Below are 19,217 nucleotides of genomic sequence, written 5' to 3'. Positions count from 1 at the left end.
TCTCCCCACCTGCCGCCCAATGATTGCTGGGATAGGCTCCAGCATCCCTACAACCTTGAGAGCAGGATAGGCAGTTCGGATAATGGATGGATGGATGGATGGACATTCAAAGTGCAAGAGCTTAAGCTGAACAGTCAGGGTAAAGCAGATGACACCTTTGAAGCTGTGAAATGCACTGCATTTACTTCGGCCTATATCACGAAAAAGTGCTCTTCAAATCCAGGCTTTCTATTAGTCTTAACTTTAATAAGATTTCCTTTGGACAGCTTTGAGAGAGTCGTGCGAGGGTTCACATTCCTGACTCCGGCCAACCTCACAAGACCTTAACCAGCTCGCTGTGCGGTGCACTGGAGGACTACTCCATGCCACCATAAAGCGTTTGGCCCTCAAGCTTTTGATTTAGTGTTATTGTTGAGGCATTGATAGTCTGGGGTATCACAGGACACTGCAGGGTTTTACGAGCTCGCCGTATCAAAGCCGCTCCATGCTTGGTACAAGAATAATACTGACTGAAAAGTAGATTTTCCTCACTGCCGACTAACAACAAAGACCAATATCTAGAGAATAAATTGTAAACAATTACTCTGGATCCATTCAACAGATATGAGAGAAAAAAACAAAACATAAATGTTTTAGGCTATTCGTTGGGGATATTTGCATATAAAACTTCGCTAATCCGTAAGCAACAAAAATATTCAGATTTGATGTTTACATTTACTTTCCCCTTTTGCATGGCTATCATAGAATGTGGGCAAAATGTAAGCTTAAGAGTATGCAGTTACCTCTGGTGTTTCCAAAGGGTTAAACGTGAAAAGGCAACATTGTAGACCGAGGAGCAGTAACATTATGTAGGCCTGACAAACTTAGGCTAGTTAGCCGGCTAGCAACATTCGATAGATAACTTGCACGCACATGACAAGCTAATTCAGCTACATTAGCTTAAGATGCATCCATGAGAGATGGTGGTGCAATTATGGTTACACAGTGCGGGGAACAACACCGTCACCATGTAGCACACAACCACAACACTAATGCTAGCCGACTGGCCTTAGCTAAACACGGCTAAACCACTTTTACTTTTTTTTAACCCCAAACCGCCCAGATTACAGTTAGCTAGCATATGGCTAGCACTGACATTGAATATTAGCTCATTACAGCAATTGCTATTGTACACTTCCATTTAAACCACTGACAACTAACTGATACACATGAACATATATGATAATTCGATACCGACCGTCCATAGCGGTCCAGCTAGCTTGTCGTGCAACATAAAAGCGCCGCTTTCCCCCAAAAAAAAGAGGAAAAAAAAAAGAAAAAAGAAAAAGCGACTGCTGACAAATCCAGTCAACTCGGCACTGTCATAAAGTAGACGGAGTCTTCGTTCACACGCAATCCGGATCGCAGCTTCATCCGCCGGCTTCTGATAAAACACATCTGCTTTTCTCGCGTCGCCCACAACTGTCACGTCCGCGGAAAGACGTTATAATTTACAAAGGTCCTTTGACCACCGCTGCGTTTACCCTCGTCTCGGGCTTTACCCTCGTCTCGGGCGCCCTCCCTCCTCCCGCATGTGTGCAGTGAGAGTTGCACAGATTCAGTCTGCCGCTCCACTCCTGCACACCTCTTATATTCAGGAGAGATGTGCGCTAACCCGCCGTGGCGTCACCTGAGGACCGTCTGCCGGAGCACAGCGACGAGACACACACACACACACACACACACACACACACACACACACACTCACGTGGAGAGAGACAGGCAGACAGACAACACCTACCGACACAGGCAGACACACAGACACGCAGATCGACAGACAGGGGGATGACACGCGCGTGCCGGCCGGGGCCTGTCTGGGTGGGCGCGCGGTGTCTCCCTGTCAACTCACACGGCACGTGCTGCGCGTTCGCGCTGCTGATGACGTGACAGACGCTGTGATCGGACTGAGGCGGTCACATGTCGGTACTGACCCGTTTCTTTACGCATGGGTAGAATGAACTATTCATTCGGTCATAATTATGACCAAGGTGCCAGCGGTCAGCAACACCAAAAACTTGTCAACAGCGTGTGTGCGATAGCGTTAACAAGATGAACGAAGCATGAATTCCACATTCATTTTGCAGTCCTATTGAAAATAATTCTACAATTAAAACAGCTGAAGCTCATAAATTCAGTTTTCCGACCCAACTCCTAAAGTATGATACATTTCTTTGTGTAGCCCCCCCCCCAAAACGTAAAAAATCCATAATTCTGTAATACTGATCCTTCATTTCATGGTGCTGCATGTCAAATGTTACATCTAAAAATTGATTTTTTTTGTTGTTATGGTCAAGGGGAAGGCAGTTGCATGTTTGGTAAATCTAATATTAGAGCTCTGCAAAGAATCGTACAAAACAGAATGATACTCCCAAATGTAAACCCTGCTGTCGTCAGCATGTCTATAGAACAGTTTCAGTATGAACCAAATTATCCTGACAAGCCTAACGAATGCCTTCTCTCTAATGACACGTTGTTTTCAGTGATAACGTAGTCTTTAAATATCAGTCCTAAATCATAAAAATTACTTGTTGCTTTTAACATATTAAATTTCAAACAATTCTCATTTTCTCAAGACAATCACAACAAAATGTGGGGGAAAAACTTTTGTCCTAAATATGTGATCCAAAATACTATTGACATCCCATCGATTTTTCAAAGGTTTACATTGAGTGATTGTAGGTAACCCAAGGCATGTTTTGGGCAACCATCAACATGCCAACAGCAAGCATACAGCACCCTCCTGTGGCGATTTAAAATATTACTCACAACAAAGGTCTTCAGATAACAAGCATATATCTATTGGGATATATAGAACGTGAATTTTATTGTTAAATTCAGCCACTCCGGAATGCAGTGCTTACACAACTTTCAAAATTAAGCCACAGTGTCTCGCAACTGAAAAGAACAGGACCATCCCCTGCCATCTAAGACACACACATTTCAGGGGATGATTACTTAAGATGCTTTGCCAAACACCAGATATAGCTCAAAGAAAGTACATCTGTCTGAAGGACAGACGAGTTGATATTTGGGACATTAGTGTATTCCAAACAGTAAGTTCAACGGACAACCAATTATAATCTTTATAGATGATGTATTTTTGCTGGCTGAAGAGTCCAGCAACAATTTCTCATGAGTGATCAATCATCTCGTGTTTTGTAGCATCCCAACGCCGCATCCCTAAATGATCAGTGTGTGCCTTCCCCAAATAATTACATGCAGTGCTTTCAATCTGCAAAAACTTAGCAGGACAATTTACTGCAATGACAATTTTGTTTCTGACAAAGAACTATATGAAGGTTACCATAAATGGATTAATTAACTCCCTCCACTTCTCTACACAGAGAACTCTAGCTTTATCCTTCATGGCACTTGCCCCTTCTGCAGTGTTGCAGTGACATCAGCAGTCTAGTCAACTGTTGGTTTGAGAAGGAGCAAGAGCAGTGTGTATGAAGTTGAGAGAGTCCTTGCTAAATCCTGTAACAACCCTCTATAAAGACCCAGGGTGGTTAACTGGTTGATGTGCTCACTGGGGCAACTGGAGCAAAGTACCCTGACCCGAGGGCAGGTAAGTGACATTGCGGGAGCGAGAAAGTTGGAAAGCGATGTCCTCCGCAGCCTCCAGCTTACGTAGCTCCACCAGACCATCTCCAGCCTCCGCCAAGGAGTTTGCAATAAGCAAGGCAGCCTGGGAGTCTCCCTCTGCTGAGATGATGGCAGCCTGCTTCTGCTGCTCTGCCTGGAAAAGATAAGAGGTGAGTTTGTTGTTATTAGTCATACACAACCCCAACCCAAGAAACCAACAACGGCTTTTCAATTGCAATAAGGTTAGGGCTGCACAATTAATCGTATTAAAATCGCAATCAATACTTTTCTGTGATACAAATTAGGGGGTGAAGAACACATTAGGCAGCTTATCAGTATCGGCCAACAATTGCTTAAAAATGGGTTACTGGTATCGGGGAAATATATCAAAGTGATGCCTGACATGTTGCACCCATATGACGAGACATTAATTATATGCTGACAGTGACAACAGGTATCAATGAAAAAACAAGTCGCGTAACAGCCTACAAAGAAATGTAGGTCCTTCTGATATTTACAAAAAAGTGTTTTTACTCGAGGTGTGGTAGCGTTTTACAGGGAAGCTTTCAGGAGCAATCTGTTGTAGAACAAATGCAAGCGCAACGATGTTCATAAAAGCGTTATGTCGGGCTGTCCCAAATACCATTTTTCGGGCCTCGAATATTCAGCAGCAAGTATTCTAAGGTATTCAGGGGGGAACAAACTGCAATAATCAAACTGAATAAATTACAGCCTTAGACTGTAACAAATAAATTGTTCATATGTTCAGTTATGTCTTCATCACATGCTATCATTAGGCTGTTATTGTAATTATTATACTATTGAGAAACAAAGGCAAAATTGGCATGCTGCATTCATGTGAACACCGAATGTCATTATTGTGGATAAGAGCAGGACGGTAAAATCAAGACGACACAGGCAAATTATGCCAACAACGGCAGACAGCACTGCTGCCCAAAGTTGAAAAAGTTAGGTAGCCATTTTTTTATTTCCACACAAAGTAAAACACAATGTTAATTATGCAGTGTGGGTGTGTGTGAGAATTATATAAAAAACAAAACCAATTTTGTACAAGGTTTTTTTCTGCAAACAATATGACCTCACGTTTTGATGCATAACCAATAATCCACGTTAAGGAAATCCCAGAAAATTGAATCAGTTCAGCTGGATGCAACGTTTAGTGGGAGAAACTTTTCATCACTCATCTGAGTAACCTTGTCAGTCTCAGCTGACTGCAGGTATCCCCCAACCTTATACACAGCCCAGTTGCATAGCGACCGAAACCAGTGATCGGTTTCATATGGGATTTCCTTACCTGGATTATTGAGCATGCATAAAGACATTCTGACTCACTTTGGCGAGGACTGCCTCAAACTTGTACATGAGTATGAGCAAACTGTGCGTAAGATGGCAGACAACAAGAACCACCTGAGATTTTATGGCACTAGTTGAAATTATTCAAACATGTATTATGTGGTCTATTCCATTGCCTACCAACACGGAGATCACCAGTTCGAATCCCTGTGTTACCTCCAGCTTGGTCGGGCATCCCTACAGACACAATTGGCCGTGTCTGCGGGTGGGAAGTCGGATGTGGGTATGTGTCCTGGTTGCTGCACTAGTGCCTCCTCTGGTCGGTTGGGGTACCTGTTCGGGGCAGGGGATTGGGAGGATTGGGGGGAATAGCGTGATCCACCCACATGCTACATCCCCCTGGTGAAACTCCTCACTGCCAGGTGAAAAGAAGTGGCTGTCGACTCCACATGTATCGGAGGAGGCATGAGGTAGTCTGCAGCCCTCCCCGGATCAGCAGAGGGGGCCGGGACAGCTTGGAGGAGTGGGGTAATTGACCGGACACAATTGGGGAGAAACCCCCCCCCCCTAAAAAAAGTATTATGCCGATTTTTGAGCAGTTTTCTCCAGATGAAAGGTGTCTAGGGTGGATTACGGCAAATAATAGTATAGGCTTACTATTAGGCCCGCTTATCAAAGCACACATTTTAAGACGTCACATTAAAATTGGTTTCAAACTAATTTTGCAATTTATTTTCCAACTTCTTACATTTACATTTCACAGTGAGACATTAAGATTGGGGCAACTCAATCAAATCTTGGCAGTATCTTGAAATGAATGATGAATTATTAACATTAATAGGGTGACCCAAGTCAAGTGAAGCAGCTCACCATGAAAAAAAAAAAAAAAAACAAAAAAAAAACTAGCCACCTGAAAAGCTTAATATTTGGCCATCCAGCCAATAGCCAGCACTTGTGGAACACCCTGTAGTGGTTAGTGAGGTTTGACCATTTCAGTCTAATCACATGGTTTCCAAGAGAAACAATGTGGAAGCTCTATCCAGACAAGACATCAGTGGCACAAGCACAACTTCGAAGAAGCTAATGTTAAACCATGTTAAAGCATAACTACATGACATGAACGCCAATCACTTTCAAAATGAGTAATGAAACCCCTGCTAGCCACAACGATGAGGAAACAAATTTGCTCAACCCAAGTAATCAAGACATTGTGTTGTAGTATCAAAAAGGGGGTGTTCTTCCATTCTGTGCAACTTTGTTGAGTTTAAAGACGATGACAGTCTGAAGCACAATCTATGCAAACAGTGTTTCGCAGTGGTGTCAGCACCACAATGCAACACTAGATATATATACAACCTCTTGAAGCCTTACCAAGATATCTTTGTTAGTTTTGTTTATAATTAATAGCTATGATTATGCACACATTGCATATCATGCAAAAGATTAGTGTCCAATAATTATGACTGAGAATTGGGATTCAGTTCTAAGCAAAAGTTATTTCCATTTAATGCAGAATCATTTATTACAGAATCATACAGCCCTAACTAGGGCGATATGACTTCAAATCATTTCATGATTATTTCAAACTTTTACCTCAATTACAATTAATGAACGATTATTTTATATGCTTTTTTTTCCTCTCTTTTTTTTTTACACTGCCCTCATAGTTCTCTGACATGCTCTGTGCTATAAATATGCTGAACTACTGGGATATTTTTTTCTAATGAAGCATATCTTTTGTTTGTGATTTTTAAATAATTTAAGGAAACACACACAGATGAACTACTTGTGGATATTTACTGAATATTTCGAACAGTTGAAATCTCAATCAGTTGAAATCGCAGGTTCCATTCATTGTCAATGTAGTGCAACGTAAGGCTGTGACGTAATGTAAGTATGGCTCCATCGTTCTACCTGACCAGAGATCAGACGTGGCTGCAAAGTACTGAGCAGATTTTAGTTCAGCAGCTACCTTCTCACGACATGTTTTGAGCACCGCTGTTTGGGAAAAATATTTTCGCGATGGCACAGCGTATCTTTTGTCAAGGGTTTTGCTGAGATGCTTAAACCCACTATGTTCCACAGTAGCTACGGGAGCCATATCCTTCGCGATGTAATATGCAATGGCATCAGTTATTTCTTTCTGTCTTCTTGAATCCTTTGCATATTGTGTGGCATTTGTGTTAATGCTTGTGTTAGCGACAGCTGCTTTGTGGAAGCACTTTGGCGTTTGTCGGTCTCTCTTATTTTTGAGCCATGCACTCTTCATATTCGGTAATGTGACTGTGATCCAAGCGATTAAAATTGGTCGTGTTACCTTCGGTTGCTGAAATAGTTTTTCTGTGTCATCTTCACTTAAGCCAAAATGTGTCCAAACGACAGACACGGCATTCTTTTTAGCAATAAGCTGCTCAGGTTGAGGCCTATTTGTTGTCTCAGTGTTAGCGCTTGTGTCATCCATTCCGCCAGCTTGCTTTGAGTGACCTCAGACTAACGTTAGTTGGACAGGGTGGAGGCACGTGACTGAACACGACGTAGTATTTTTTATTTTTTTAAAAGGGACAGTTCATGAATGCACGCATTGGGGAAATTATTAACCGACATGAGCAAGATTAAGTCGGTGAGAGGTTCTTAATGTCGGTTTCGATACATTTTCGGTTAATTGCCCAGCTCTATCCATGGTTGATGGGTACTCAAAGGTAAAATGCTGCAAGTATTACCTTTTCTACCACAAAGCGAGCCCTCTCCGCTTCCTGCTGGGCCACCTGCTTCATTTCAACAGCCTCTGTGAATTCTTTGCCAAAGGTCAAGTGCGTCTGTTGGAATATGACAAACGGCGCCCCATCAAAAAACAAACTACAAGATATGAGCCGGCTTGTTACCAAAAGAATAACAAAATGAACAGAGCAGGGTCATACCAGAGAAACATCATCCAAGATGAGGCCAAAGGTGGATGCTCTTTCTGTTAGGTCCTCACTGACCTGCCGAGACACCAGCTCTCTCTGGGTGATGAGCTCACCAGCATCAAATCGAGCCTGTGAGGAAAATAGGACTAGTTCAGACAATGCAGTTTCGCAAATCAGTGCAAAAACTGTTAGAAAATTGTCTGACAGTACAACCCCTCTTTGCCTGATACCCACCACCACAGACTTTAGGACTTCAGTGGTGATCGATGGTAGCACTCTCTCATCATAATCCTCTCCAATGCTGGTGAAGATACGTGGGAGCTGGGTAGTCATAGGCCGAAAGAGGATACGCAGTGTGATGTTTACATTCTGCAGATCTGTAGGGTGGATGGTTCAAAAATAGTATTTGGAAAGCAGTTACTAGTTTACAGGCAATACCGCTAGAATTGATAACTGATTAGTTTTAACTGACGGGTCTACTGATGTTGATCATATAAGTTTCAATGTACCTTTACTGCCTGTAATGACAGGCACATTGCGTGGACGGGAGCGGCAATCAAAGATGATAGGTTTCTGGACCCAGGGGATGAGGAAATGGGTGCCTTCACCAACAACATTGTCCTGTACACCCCGGAATCTGTCAAATATCACTGCTTGATGCCCTGCGTCAACTGCCGTAAAATAGGATAGTTAGGTTCTCTGTCTTAATGTCAAAATTCACAGTATACAGTTTACATTTACCATCTGAAGCATTGTTACCGTAATTAAAATTCAGCCAAATACCCTGGATACACAGTTCTTTGTAAATTGATACATCTGTTTGGCAACTGAAGCTAAGAGAGAGACTTGTGTGGTTGATGAAATGAACTGAATTGCACTTGCCATTAAAAAGGGCAGAGTTCACGACACCACCACCAACTGCAAGGGCCAATCCCAACTTCCCAATGGTTTCAAACAATTTCGCCATGACAGCAAGCCAGTGACACTAAAAATGAATTGAAAAATTAAATCCTTCATGAAATTACAATAAATCACGTGAAATTTGATAAACTCCTCCTGTGGTAGTAATATCCTGTATCAACCTTTAAGTGTTATAGTTAACTATAAAACGGGTCAGCTGTTGCGGTCTGGTTCGATACCTTTTATTGACCAACGCAAAGGCTGAACATGTTCGCTTGCTAGCTAGTCGCTACCTAGCTGTGGGTAAGTAAATTAGCAAAACGGCCTAAGCGAAATCAATGACCAGACAACGGGAGTACCTTAAGTTAGGTATAAGATCGCTTATGAAGTCCTAAAAGTAAAGCAATGTTCATCATTTTATACTCGATCAGGCCACCTGCATACATGCGCATCGAAATGATACTGTACGAAATGATATTGTAAACTGGTCACTCGTGTCCACGTTGTTCAATACTCGCATAAAAGTTGCCTACATTCGTTGACAAACAAACCTGTGGTCCTACACTGTTAGATGGGGAATTCGAGGATAAACAGATTCTCATAATTACGATTATGGAAATACACATGCTCAGTGACACTTACCCCTGGTTTCGTCAGAACCGACTGTGACCTCCACCGGAGACGACGACGCAACTAGAACGCGTGAAATATTCTTTACAAGGCGCCTGCGCGTCGCTTGTAACAACATCTTCGGTGATTGGTTGGAAGTAGTCAACGTCGATGATTGTATCTTACCACTCATTGGTGGCGGCAAATTTTCGCAGAGAATTGTGGTAATTGAAGTTAAGACAAACCATCCAAACCGTTTCATCGTTCTAAACTGATACAAATTGTGAAAGCCGGTACCCTGAGGCACTAGATCAGGCTTGTCTGATTAAATTCAATTTCTCATCTAATTTGAATGTCGCACTCTGTCGGACATGCAAGATTTGTATGAAATATACAATTTTTTGTATGAAAAATTTGTATGAAATTTGTATGACATTTGTATGAAATTTGGTTACACTGCAGCATTTTAATTTGACGTAACGTTCGGCTGTTTAAAAAAAATTTTTTTTTTAAACAACCCGTGAACAGATTCAACAGGAGACCAGGGAATTGGAATTGGAACGTATTCATCATGAACTTACGAGGAAAACAGGTTAAACGCACTACTGGTGCGCCGTTCCACTGTCAGTACAGTATTTGATCGCCCCCTGGCGTAGCACAACGTACAACACAATAACTTTGTTTCAGTTTTCATTTCGGTTAATGCGTCGAGGTGCGACGGTGTTGCGAGAGAAAAAGTATAGACGATTTAAAAGGTAAGAAAATTAAAAACAAAGAAATCGAAGCAAATATTAGTAGCTGCTAATCAGTAGGGCGTTGACAGCGAACCCAAATTCGACAATAGTTTGATAGACAGTGTCACCGTCAACATGACTGTTTTTTTATGCACTTCCTTGAAGCTTCGGTCTGCTTCCTATTTGCCTCTTCCTCCGTGTCTATCACGTTTGGCTCTGTGCTCGATAAAACAGATCTTTGCAAGATGTCTTTATGCTCAATAATCCAGGTAAGAAAATCAAAGAAATTTGAATCAGTTCATCTGGACACAACGTTTATTGACCATATACTTTTCTGTCAGTAAACGTTGTGTCCAGATGAACTGATTCACATAAACTTTATTTGAGCTTTGCAAGTGCAAAGAGAAACTGATATATGCACGAATGCAATGAATTCTTGAAGTGATTATGAAAACTTGTAACTCGTCATTATAACGGGACAGTTTATCCACCAATTTAGTATTTTGTTTGCTTTTAAGGTTGTGGAAAACTGTATGTGGCAGATAGTAGTGTAGAATATTTAGGGGCTTAGACACACAAAAACGTTTGCTTCCAAATCCATGATATCAACCTTCTTTCTGGAAGATAGTCAAGTCAATTTTATTTGTATAGCCCAATATCACAAATTATAAATTTGCCTCAGTGGCCTTTACAACAGTACAACATCCTGTCATTAGACCCACACATCAGATAAGAAACTCCCTTAAGAAACCCTTTAACGGGGAGAAAACATAGGAAGAAACCTCAGGGAGAGCAACAGAGGAGGGATCTCTCTCCCAAGACGGACAGACGTGTAATGGATGTTGAGTTTACAGAATAAAACACAATTTACAGAATACAATATTGTCCCTACACTGGCTCCCAGTAGCTGCTCGCATCCAGTTTAAGACTCTGGTGCTAGCCTACAGGGCAGTGAAAGGAACAACTCCTTCCTATCTCCAGGCCATGGTCAAGCCCTACACCCCCGCCCGACCACTTCGCTCTGCTGCCTTGGGATGCCTGGTTGCCCCATCGCTCAGAGGCACCTGCTGCCGATTGAGCCGGTCGTGGCTTTTTTCTGTCCTGGCCCCACAGTGGTGGAATGAACTCCCCACTGATGTCAGGACAGCGGAGTCGCTGCCCATCTTTCAGCGCAGGTTGAAAACTCACCTCTTCAAGAACTACTACCCTGTTACTTGTTCTTAGCACTTATTGTATTCACTCATTTAAAAAAAAATCTCTTTCTTGCACTTTTACTTTAGCACTGGTTTTGCTCTTAGATGCTTGTTTGGAGAGAAGATGTACTTATGACCTCTGATGACTAGTAGTTCTCCTGATTTCCTACGTTAAATCCACTTATTGTAAGTCGCTTTGTATAAAAGCATCGGCTAAATGACTGTAATGTAGTGTAAAATACAACATTGAAAGAGGATAACAGAATTTTAATGGAATTATAACATATATTAAGACTATGATTAAAAGGATGCCAAGCAGTGTCCTGATGCCACCAAAACATCCTAGGATCCTGAGCCACATGACCACCATCACCATGGAGAGCTGGCAGGAGGACAGATTACACATTCACACAGGGCAGATTCACATCACACCATTCACATAGACAGGAGAAGAGAAAGGAGAAGATATCATTCAGAGAGAGAGAGAAAAGACATGCGAGAGAAGACAACAGTTGGCAATAGTCAATAATCTATACTCTATAATCTCGTCAGCAGAACAGTGCTTGGTAAATTCATTGAGACAAAAAGCCGTATAAGTCATGAAGTACTCAGTTTAAAGACAACTACTTGTAGATTAAAGCGAAAAGATGAGTTTTAAGTTTGGATTTAAAGGACCCAACAGCCTCTGATTGTCTGATGGTAGCAGGCAGGTTATTCCATAAGAACGGGGCCTGATAGGAAAAGGCCCTGCCTGCCACAAGCTGACTTCTTCTTAACTTTAGGTACACACAGAAGCCCTGTATTTTGAGACCGGAGAGCTTGAGATGGAATGTACAGTTTAAGGAGATTAGGCGGGTATGATGGGGAAGGCCCATTTAAGATTTTATAAGTCAGCAGTAGCACCTTGAAGTCTGATCTAACTTGGATAGGAAGCCAATGAAGGGAGGCCAGAATTGGTGGTCAAATTTTCTAGTTTTAGTTAGGATTCTAGCAGCCGCATTCTGCACCATCTGAAGACTTTTAGTACTAGCATGTGGAAGACCTGAACACAGCATTACAGTAATCAAGTCTGGATGAAACAAATGCATGTATTAGAGTCTTTGCATCAGCCATAGACAGGAAAGACATAATTTTAGCCACGTTACATAAGAGAAAAAAGGCATTCTTGATGATTTCTTTAATGTACTTATCAAAGGAAAGGCTGGGATCAAACGTAACGCCAAGATTTTTGGCTGCCACACTTTGTGAAACCACAGAGTTGCCGATTGTTATTGTTACTTGATCAAATTTGTGTCTGTGTCTAGCAGGGCCAACGACCACCATCTCAAATTTATCTGAATTTAAATGCAGGAAATTTAGTGACATCCAATTTTTCACAGCAGCCAAGCAGGCCTCTAAATTAGTCATTTGAGTACTAGCACCAGCCCTTATAGGCACATACAGTTGAGTATCTTCTGCATAGCAGTGGAAATGTATTCCATGACTGCGTATAATTTGGCCAAGAGGTGAAATATAAAGAGATAAAAGTCAAGGGCCAAGAACTGAGCCCTAAGGTACGCCATATTTAACGTCAGAGAATTTCAATGTAATATTATAGCAGACACACTGTGTTCTTCCAGATAAGTAGAACTTGAGCCCAGCGAGCGCTAAGCCAAAGCTAAGCCAGAGACACCAAAATTACAATTTATTCTATCTAATAGTATACGGTGATCAGTGGTGTCAAAGGCTGCACTGAGGTCAGGTAGTAGAAGCAAAGAGGTAGATTCAGAGTCCATAGCAAGTAGAAAGTTGTTCACCACTCTGGTCAGAGCAGTTTCAGTGGAGTGACCGGCCCTGAAAGTCGATTGAAAAGGTTCCCATAGATAGCTTTCTTCTATATATGTCGAAAGTTGTTAATACGCAACTGTCTCTAGGACTTTAAAAAAGAATGGAAGATTAGAGACTGGTTGATAGTTGTTAAGAGAACCTTGATCGGGGTGCAGTTTCTTAAATAGAAGTTTGACCGCAACTGTCTTAAAACTGCTGGGAACAATGCCAGTACAATACAGTACAGTGTATGGACCAGTTTGATGAATGGCAATTACATCTTTGCCAACATAAACTGGATGAGCCAATAATGCTTCAAATTTCACGAGAAAATTGTTTGACACAGCAGATGTATTTGGGAAGACAGTCAGATCAGAAACAGCTATCCCTTTTGATAAAACCAAATCACGGGTGTAACCACTGCAATGATTCGACTTTTGAACAAACTGAGCGAACCCAAAAGTTTCAAAGGCTTTACTTAGAGGATCACCAGCATTATTCGGATGAATATTGAGCTCACCAAGAATTAGAAACTCATGAGTAACAAGACCTGAGACAAATTCTCCAAATTCTTAAAGAAATAGTGAGTAAGGGCCAGGAGGTCGGTATAGTATGACAATCTGGACTGAGCAGTCTGTTTGTGACTGAGGGAGATGGACTTAGAATAAGAGCCTCAAACGTTTTGAATTTAAATTCAAGTTTAAAGTTGAAGATAGACTTAAATATTAAAGTGACACCCCCATCTTGTTTATTTGCCCGAGCTACATGGGCATAAGTATAGTTGGGTGGGGAAGCTTCATTTATGGGAAGGAAAACCTTTGGTTTCAGCCATGTTTCACATAACCCCAACATATCAAAACTATGTTCAAGAGTCAGATTAGTAAGGCTTTGGTAGACAGTGATCTAATATTTATGAAACCAAATCTGAGCGTCTTGTTGAAGCGATCAGTAGTAGGCAGAACTTAAGAGCTACCAATAGATGAAATATTAATTGGAATTCGACACCTTGTATTATTAGTTGACAATTTTGATGACCTACACTTTGGATGACATGTGGTCACGCTTTTGATGACATTAGATGTTTTTGGGCATCCGGGTAGCGTTGCGGTCTATCCTGTTGCCTACCAACACGGGGATTGCCGGTTCGAATCCCCGTGTTACCTCTGGCTTGGTCAGGCGTCCCTATAGAAACAATTGGCCGTGTCTGCGGGTGGGAAGCCGGATGTGGGTGTGTGTCCTGGTCGCTGCACTAGCGCCTTCTCTGGTCAGTCGGGTAACCTGTTCAGGGGGAGCGGGAATAGCGCGATCCTCCCATGCGCTATGTCCCTCTGGTGAAACGACTCACTGTCAGGTGAAAAGAAGGGGCTGGCGACTCCACATGTATCGGAGGAGGCATGTGAGTCTGCAGCCCTTTCCGGATCGGCAGAGGGAGTGGAGCAGCGACTGGGATGGCTCGGAAAATAGGGTAATTGGTCAAGTACAATTAGGGAGAAAGGGGGGGGGGATCCCAAAAAACAAAACATTAGATGTTTGGTTTTGTAGATTATTAGGTGCTTCATTGCACATTTCAAACCACCAATTGTATTAGTGTGAATGCTGGGCATTCACACTATTGCTTTGCAGTTCTTTATTTATTTATTTTTCTTCCACCCATTTTTTGACACTTTGTAGCTCCTTCATACTTTTAGCTACTGAAACCATTCAACTATCAAAATGTTCAACTCATTAAGGACATTAGTGCTCCCCTTTCAGATTTTTCATACCTTTTGAAAAAGGTATGAAAGTTGAATATTCAACTTTTTTCAGCCATTATTTGAATGGGAGTCAATGGGGGACTTTTGCAACCTTTCCACCTCTTTTACTCCTTCATACTTTTAGCCATGAAACCATTCAGGTATCAAAATGTTCATCTCTTTAAGCCCATTAAGGCTCACATTTCGGTTTTTTGAAATCTTTTATACTTTTAGACATATTAAGCTTTTTCTACTTTTTCAAAACAATGGAAGTCTATGGGGAAAGGTTGAAACCCTCATCACCTTTGAACTGTATCTCCTCCTTCATTTTTTGAGCTAGGAACCCCATTTAAAGCTTAAACAGTTCGGGACATTCAGCTATTTCCGAATCCTATTCAGATTTTAAAAATACTTTATAGTTTTTGAACAATTCAGCTCTAAATTTTAGCAATTCTGCCATACACTTTGCCTGTTAGAATGTTCAGTCCTATTGTGACATCGCATATCAATTTGAAACTCAACTGCCAGGCTAATTACTGTCAACTCTCAACACCTGGTAGATTTGATCAGCTTCTGCCACTTCTTAACTGCTCTTCCTCCCTCTTCAACCTTCCTACCTTTCCTCCTTCCTACAACCTTCCTACCTTGCTTCCTACTGTCTTTCCTACCTTCCTACAATCTTACTACCTTCCTTCCTACAACCTTCTTACCTTCCTTCCTACCTTCCTTCCCACAACCTTCCTGCCTTCCTACCTTCCTACAATCTTCCTACCTTCCTTCCTTCCTACAACCTTCCTACCTTGCTTCCTACCATCCTTCCTACAACCTTCTTACCTTCCTACCTTCCTTCCTACAACCTTCCTACAACCTCCCTGCTATCCTACCTTCCTACAACCTTCTTACCCTCCTTCCTACCCTTCTTCTTCATCACTACTCTTCCTCTTCATCGCTACTCTTCGTCTTCATCACTACCCTTCCTCTTCATCACTACCCTCCCTCTTCATCACTCTTCATCTTCATCACTACCCCTCCTCCTCTCATTCAACCCCTCCTCTCATTCTACCCCTCTTCCTCTCATTCTACCCCTCCTCTCATACCCCTCCTCCTCTCATTCTACCCTTCCTCCTCTCATTCTACCCCTCCTCTCATTCTACCCCTGCTCCTCTCATTCTACCCCTCCTCCTCTCATTCTACCCCTCCGTGATTTTTTTTCAGCAGCTCAGCATTCACACGCTTTTTCTGTGGAAAAGCATTTTTTCTAGTTAGATTATTGTGATTCTGTAGTGGACTATATGGGCACAATTCACCATAAATGGTAGACACGGGCCCTTTAACAAAGGGTTTCCGGGTTGAGAGGGCGGAACGAGGATGAGGTTGGTTGGAGCAGTGCCATGTTGCTGAGATGGTGATTTTGTATGGAAGAATAAACGATACACGCGTTTGTGTAGTCAATGAGTGAAATTGTCTGTCTACTTTCCTGCAATTCCCACAATTCCCACATTTAGGAGAGGAGAGTTTGGGAGCAATACAGCAGGGGAGGGTCTCAATGTTGTAGACCAAGCTGTCAGACTAAACATATTGTAGCGTGCATGGATAAGTAGACACGTTGGCCGTTGGCTAACGGGTCGGACCCTTTAGTCGAGCGGTCAGCGATGTCTCCCGCGATACGGGTTCGCGTCCCGGCTGCGGCAGTTCCTGTGGTTGGCCCCCGAATTTGCTACATTGGTGTCAGAAATGGGATGGTGAGACCGTAAGGCCATCAGAAGCATATGCGCCCAGGGGCGTGAAGGAGCTGATATGCTTAAGCACGGGGATGTGCTTCCCGACAGTGGTGGCCACGGCCACCCTGATACTATCCCTGGCCCCCCTGCTGGTGCCACGAGTCGCATATGCAGATATGCTTCTGATTATGCATAATATGCTTCTATCTGATATTTTACATTAGGTGCCGTTCATTTAAATCAATAATGTATATTTTTCATAATAATTCATGTCAAAGAAAATAAGAAATGCATAGCCAGGCAGCCAGTCACTTTGATCGTCCGTCACTGCGTCACACATATACAATATAACAATGAATCATCTAACACATTACAATATATACAGATACATAACACATTAAAACAGAACTGTTGTGGAACTCAAAATGTTAACTGTACCGGTATTAGTCTATAAACATCAGATATTTAGTAACATTAACTGTAAGAAAAATAAGAAAACATAGTATTTCAGTATGCGATTCCTTAACTCTCATATTGGCAGTTTTCAATTAGCCTATACAGTATACTACAACAGCATAATAGAATTCCTGAAATTCAGTCATGGCTTTTGGTTTTGGTGTGCCACCCCAAGATTTTCAGTGGCCCCATTTGTCCACCCCGATGAAAAAATTCTGGGGGCACCACTGCTTCCTGAAGGGGGGTAGTGTAACGTGCATGGATAAGTAGACACGTTTGCCTTTGGTTAAGGAGTCGGACCCTTTACTTGAGCAGTTAGCGATGTCTCCCGCGGTGCGGGAGATACGGGTTCGCGTCCCGGCTGCGGCAGTTCCTGTGGTTGCCCCCTGAATTTGATATAATATTAACTAAACTAGTTGACTCGACATCCGCATTAGGAGTCAACATCTCTCTAATCACCTGCAACCTGCTGAATGATAAGTCCTTTGTGGAATAGACAGCTATCTATATTGCTAGCTAGACAAAAGAGTGGCACCATCTCCAGTGCCAATATTTTTCCCCTAGGATGAATCCGGAAAGTTCCCGCCCTCAGGCACTAGGATTGGCCAGATCTGCCTGTCAATCTTCCCCAGTAGGGTGGATGCACTGATCTAAAAAAAAAAGACTGGATCGAGCAGCTCGCGATATGAAGTGAAGCCGGCATGGGTGACTTGGCGGCCATCTTAGGTAGACCAAGAAGCGATCAAATTGCATTAGAATTGCCAGCTAAAATGTTGAGTTGTGGCACATACCAGTGCTCTAACCGCACAGGGTCGAAAAAAAGTGGCAATTCAGATAATATAACATTTCACAAGTAAGTACCCTTTTTTATTTGACTCTTGCATGTAAGATGCCATAGCAACTGCTATTTAAGATGCCTTGATTTATCAAAATGTTTTTCCCGAGCTGGCTCCTCAGATGAGTGCGTGAAAGAATGACACAGAGCGTGCCGCTCGCAAGGGAGAGAACGGTGCATCCTGGCTTCATCAGGCCGTTGCTCGCCATCGCTGCAACACGCTAGCTCGCTACCTACGAAAATGACAGTATACTAGGCTACTTTATGATCACCTATATGTGCAAGCAAGACTATTAAACTTTCCAATGAGCCTGTTGTTTGTAAATAACAGGATCTCATATTCTCATGTTCTGCAATCATGATCTTACATTTACATTTAGAAGTTTTGTCAGCTGTTTTCGCAGCTTCTTGCCAGCTAGCTTTGCAGTGCGTTCTTTGCCAAGATGATGCAGTCGTATCTTGCAATAATTACAAGATTACTTTTATAAGATTAAAAGCATGATTATCCGTGACAGCAGTGTCTACATGTGAGGAGCCAGCTCGGGAATTTATTTTGACAAATCAAGGCATCTTAAATCAACAGTTGCTATGGCATCTTGAATGCAAGAGTCAAATAAAAAAGTGTACTTACTTGTGAAATGTTATCTTCTCTGAATTGCCACTTTTTTCGACCCTGTGCAGTTAGAGCACTTGTATGCGCCGCAACTCGGCATTTTAGCTGGCAATTCTAATGCAATTTGATCGCTTTTTGCTCTACCTAAGATGGCGCCGATCAAGTTCAATTGGCCATCATAAATTGGTGGCACGGAATTATGGGTTGCGCAAGCCAGTCTTTTTTTTGAGATCAGTGGGTGAATGCCATCTACTTTCAGCAAGTAAGGGCGGCTCCAGAAAGAAGGCCAGTTATTAACAAAACTGATTCCCTGCTCATTAGAGTAACGAGCCAGCCAGTGGTTCATTGAGGTGAGCCTACTGTACATCTCATCATTACCCCTCACAGGTAAGGGACCAGAGACAATTAATCAATGCCGACGCATCTTTCTCGCCAACTCCAGAGTACTGAGTAGGCTAGCTTTTGTGATCTCTAATTGCTTTATCCTAGCATTATTAGTGCTGACATGAATAACAATGTTGCTGAAAGTAGTGGTGCTGTGTGCCTGGGTTCCCCGTTTCTCCCTCCGTTATGCCAGCACCCTAAGATTATCCTCTATGTCGGCGACTCTGGCCCTGGGTAAACAGTGGACCAAGGCTGGCGAAGGTTATGTAATATTGCGGGTAATGGAGTCTCCTATAACTAGCGTGCATTGGTTTACTCTGTCGATGTTGTGATATGTTAATTAGGACAGCATGCTAGGTGGAGTGATACAGGACGTGATGTATGATGTG

The 19,217-nt window shown here is 42.4% G+C and overlaps 1 protein-coding gene across 1 annotated transcript; it reads right to left on the bottom strand.

Moving 5' to 3' along the window:
- Positions 1-2,844: 2,844 nt before the first annotated feature.
- Positions 2,845-9,457, bottom strand: phb (prohibitin). Its single transcript, XM_056287791.1, has 7 exons — positions 9,387-9,457; positions 8,727-8,829; positions 8,354-8,515; positions 8,079-8,221; positions 7,857-7,973; positions 7,659-7,754; positions 2,845-3,778 (listed from the first exon to the last, which is right to left on the bottom strand). The coding sequence occupies exons 2-7, from the start codon at positions 8,809-8,811 to the stop codon at positions 3,566-3,568; spliced, it is 816 nt and encodes a 271-aa protein (XP_056143766.1). The 5' UTR covers positions 8,812-8,829; positions 9,387-9,457; the 3' UTR covers positions 2,845-3,565.
- Between the last annotated feature and the right edge of the window lie 9,760 nt (positions 9,458-19,217).

Source organism: Lampris incognitus, chromosome 10 (assembly GCF_029633865.1).
Source record: "Lampris incognitus isolate fLamInc1 chromosome 10, fLamInc1.hap2, whole genome shotgun sequence".
Taxonomy (NCBI): Eukaryota; Metazoa; Chordata; class Actinopteri; order Lampriformes; family Lampridae; genus Lampris; species Lampris incognitus.
The sequence above is the reverse complement of the archived record's forward strand: the minus strand, read 5'-3'. Positions and strand labels throughout refer to the sequence as shown.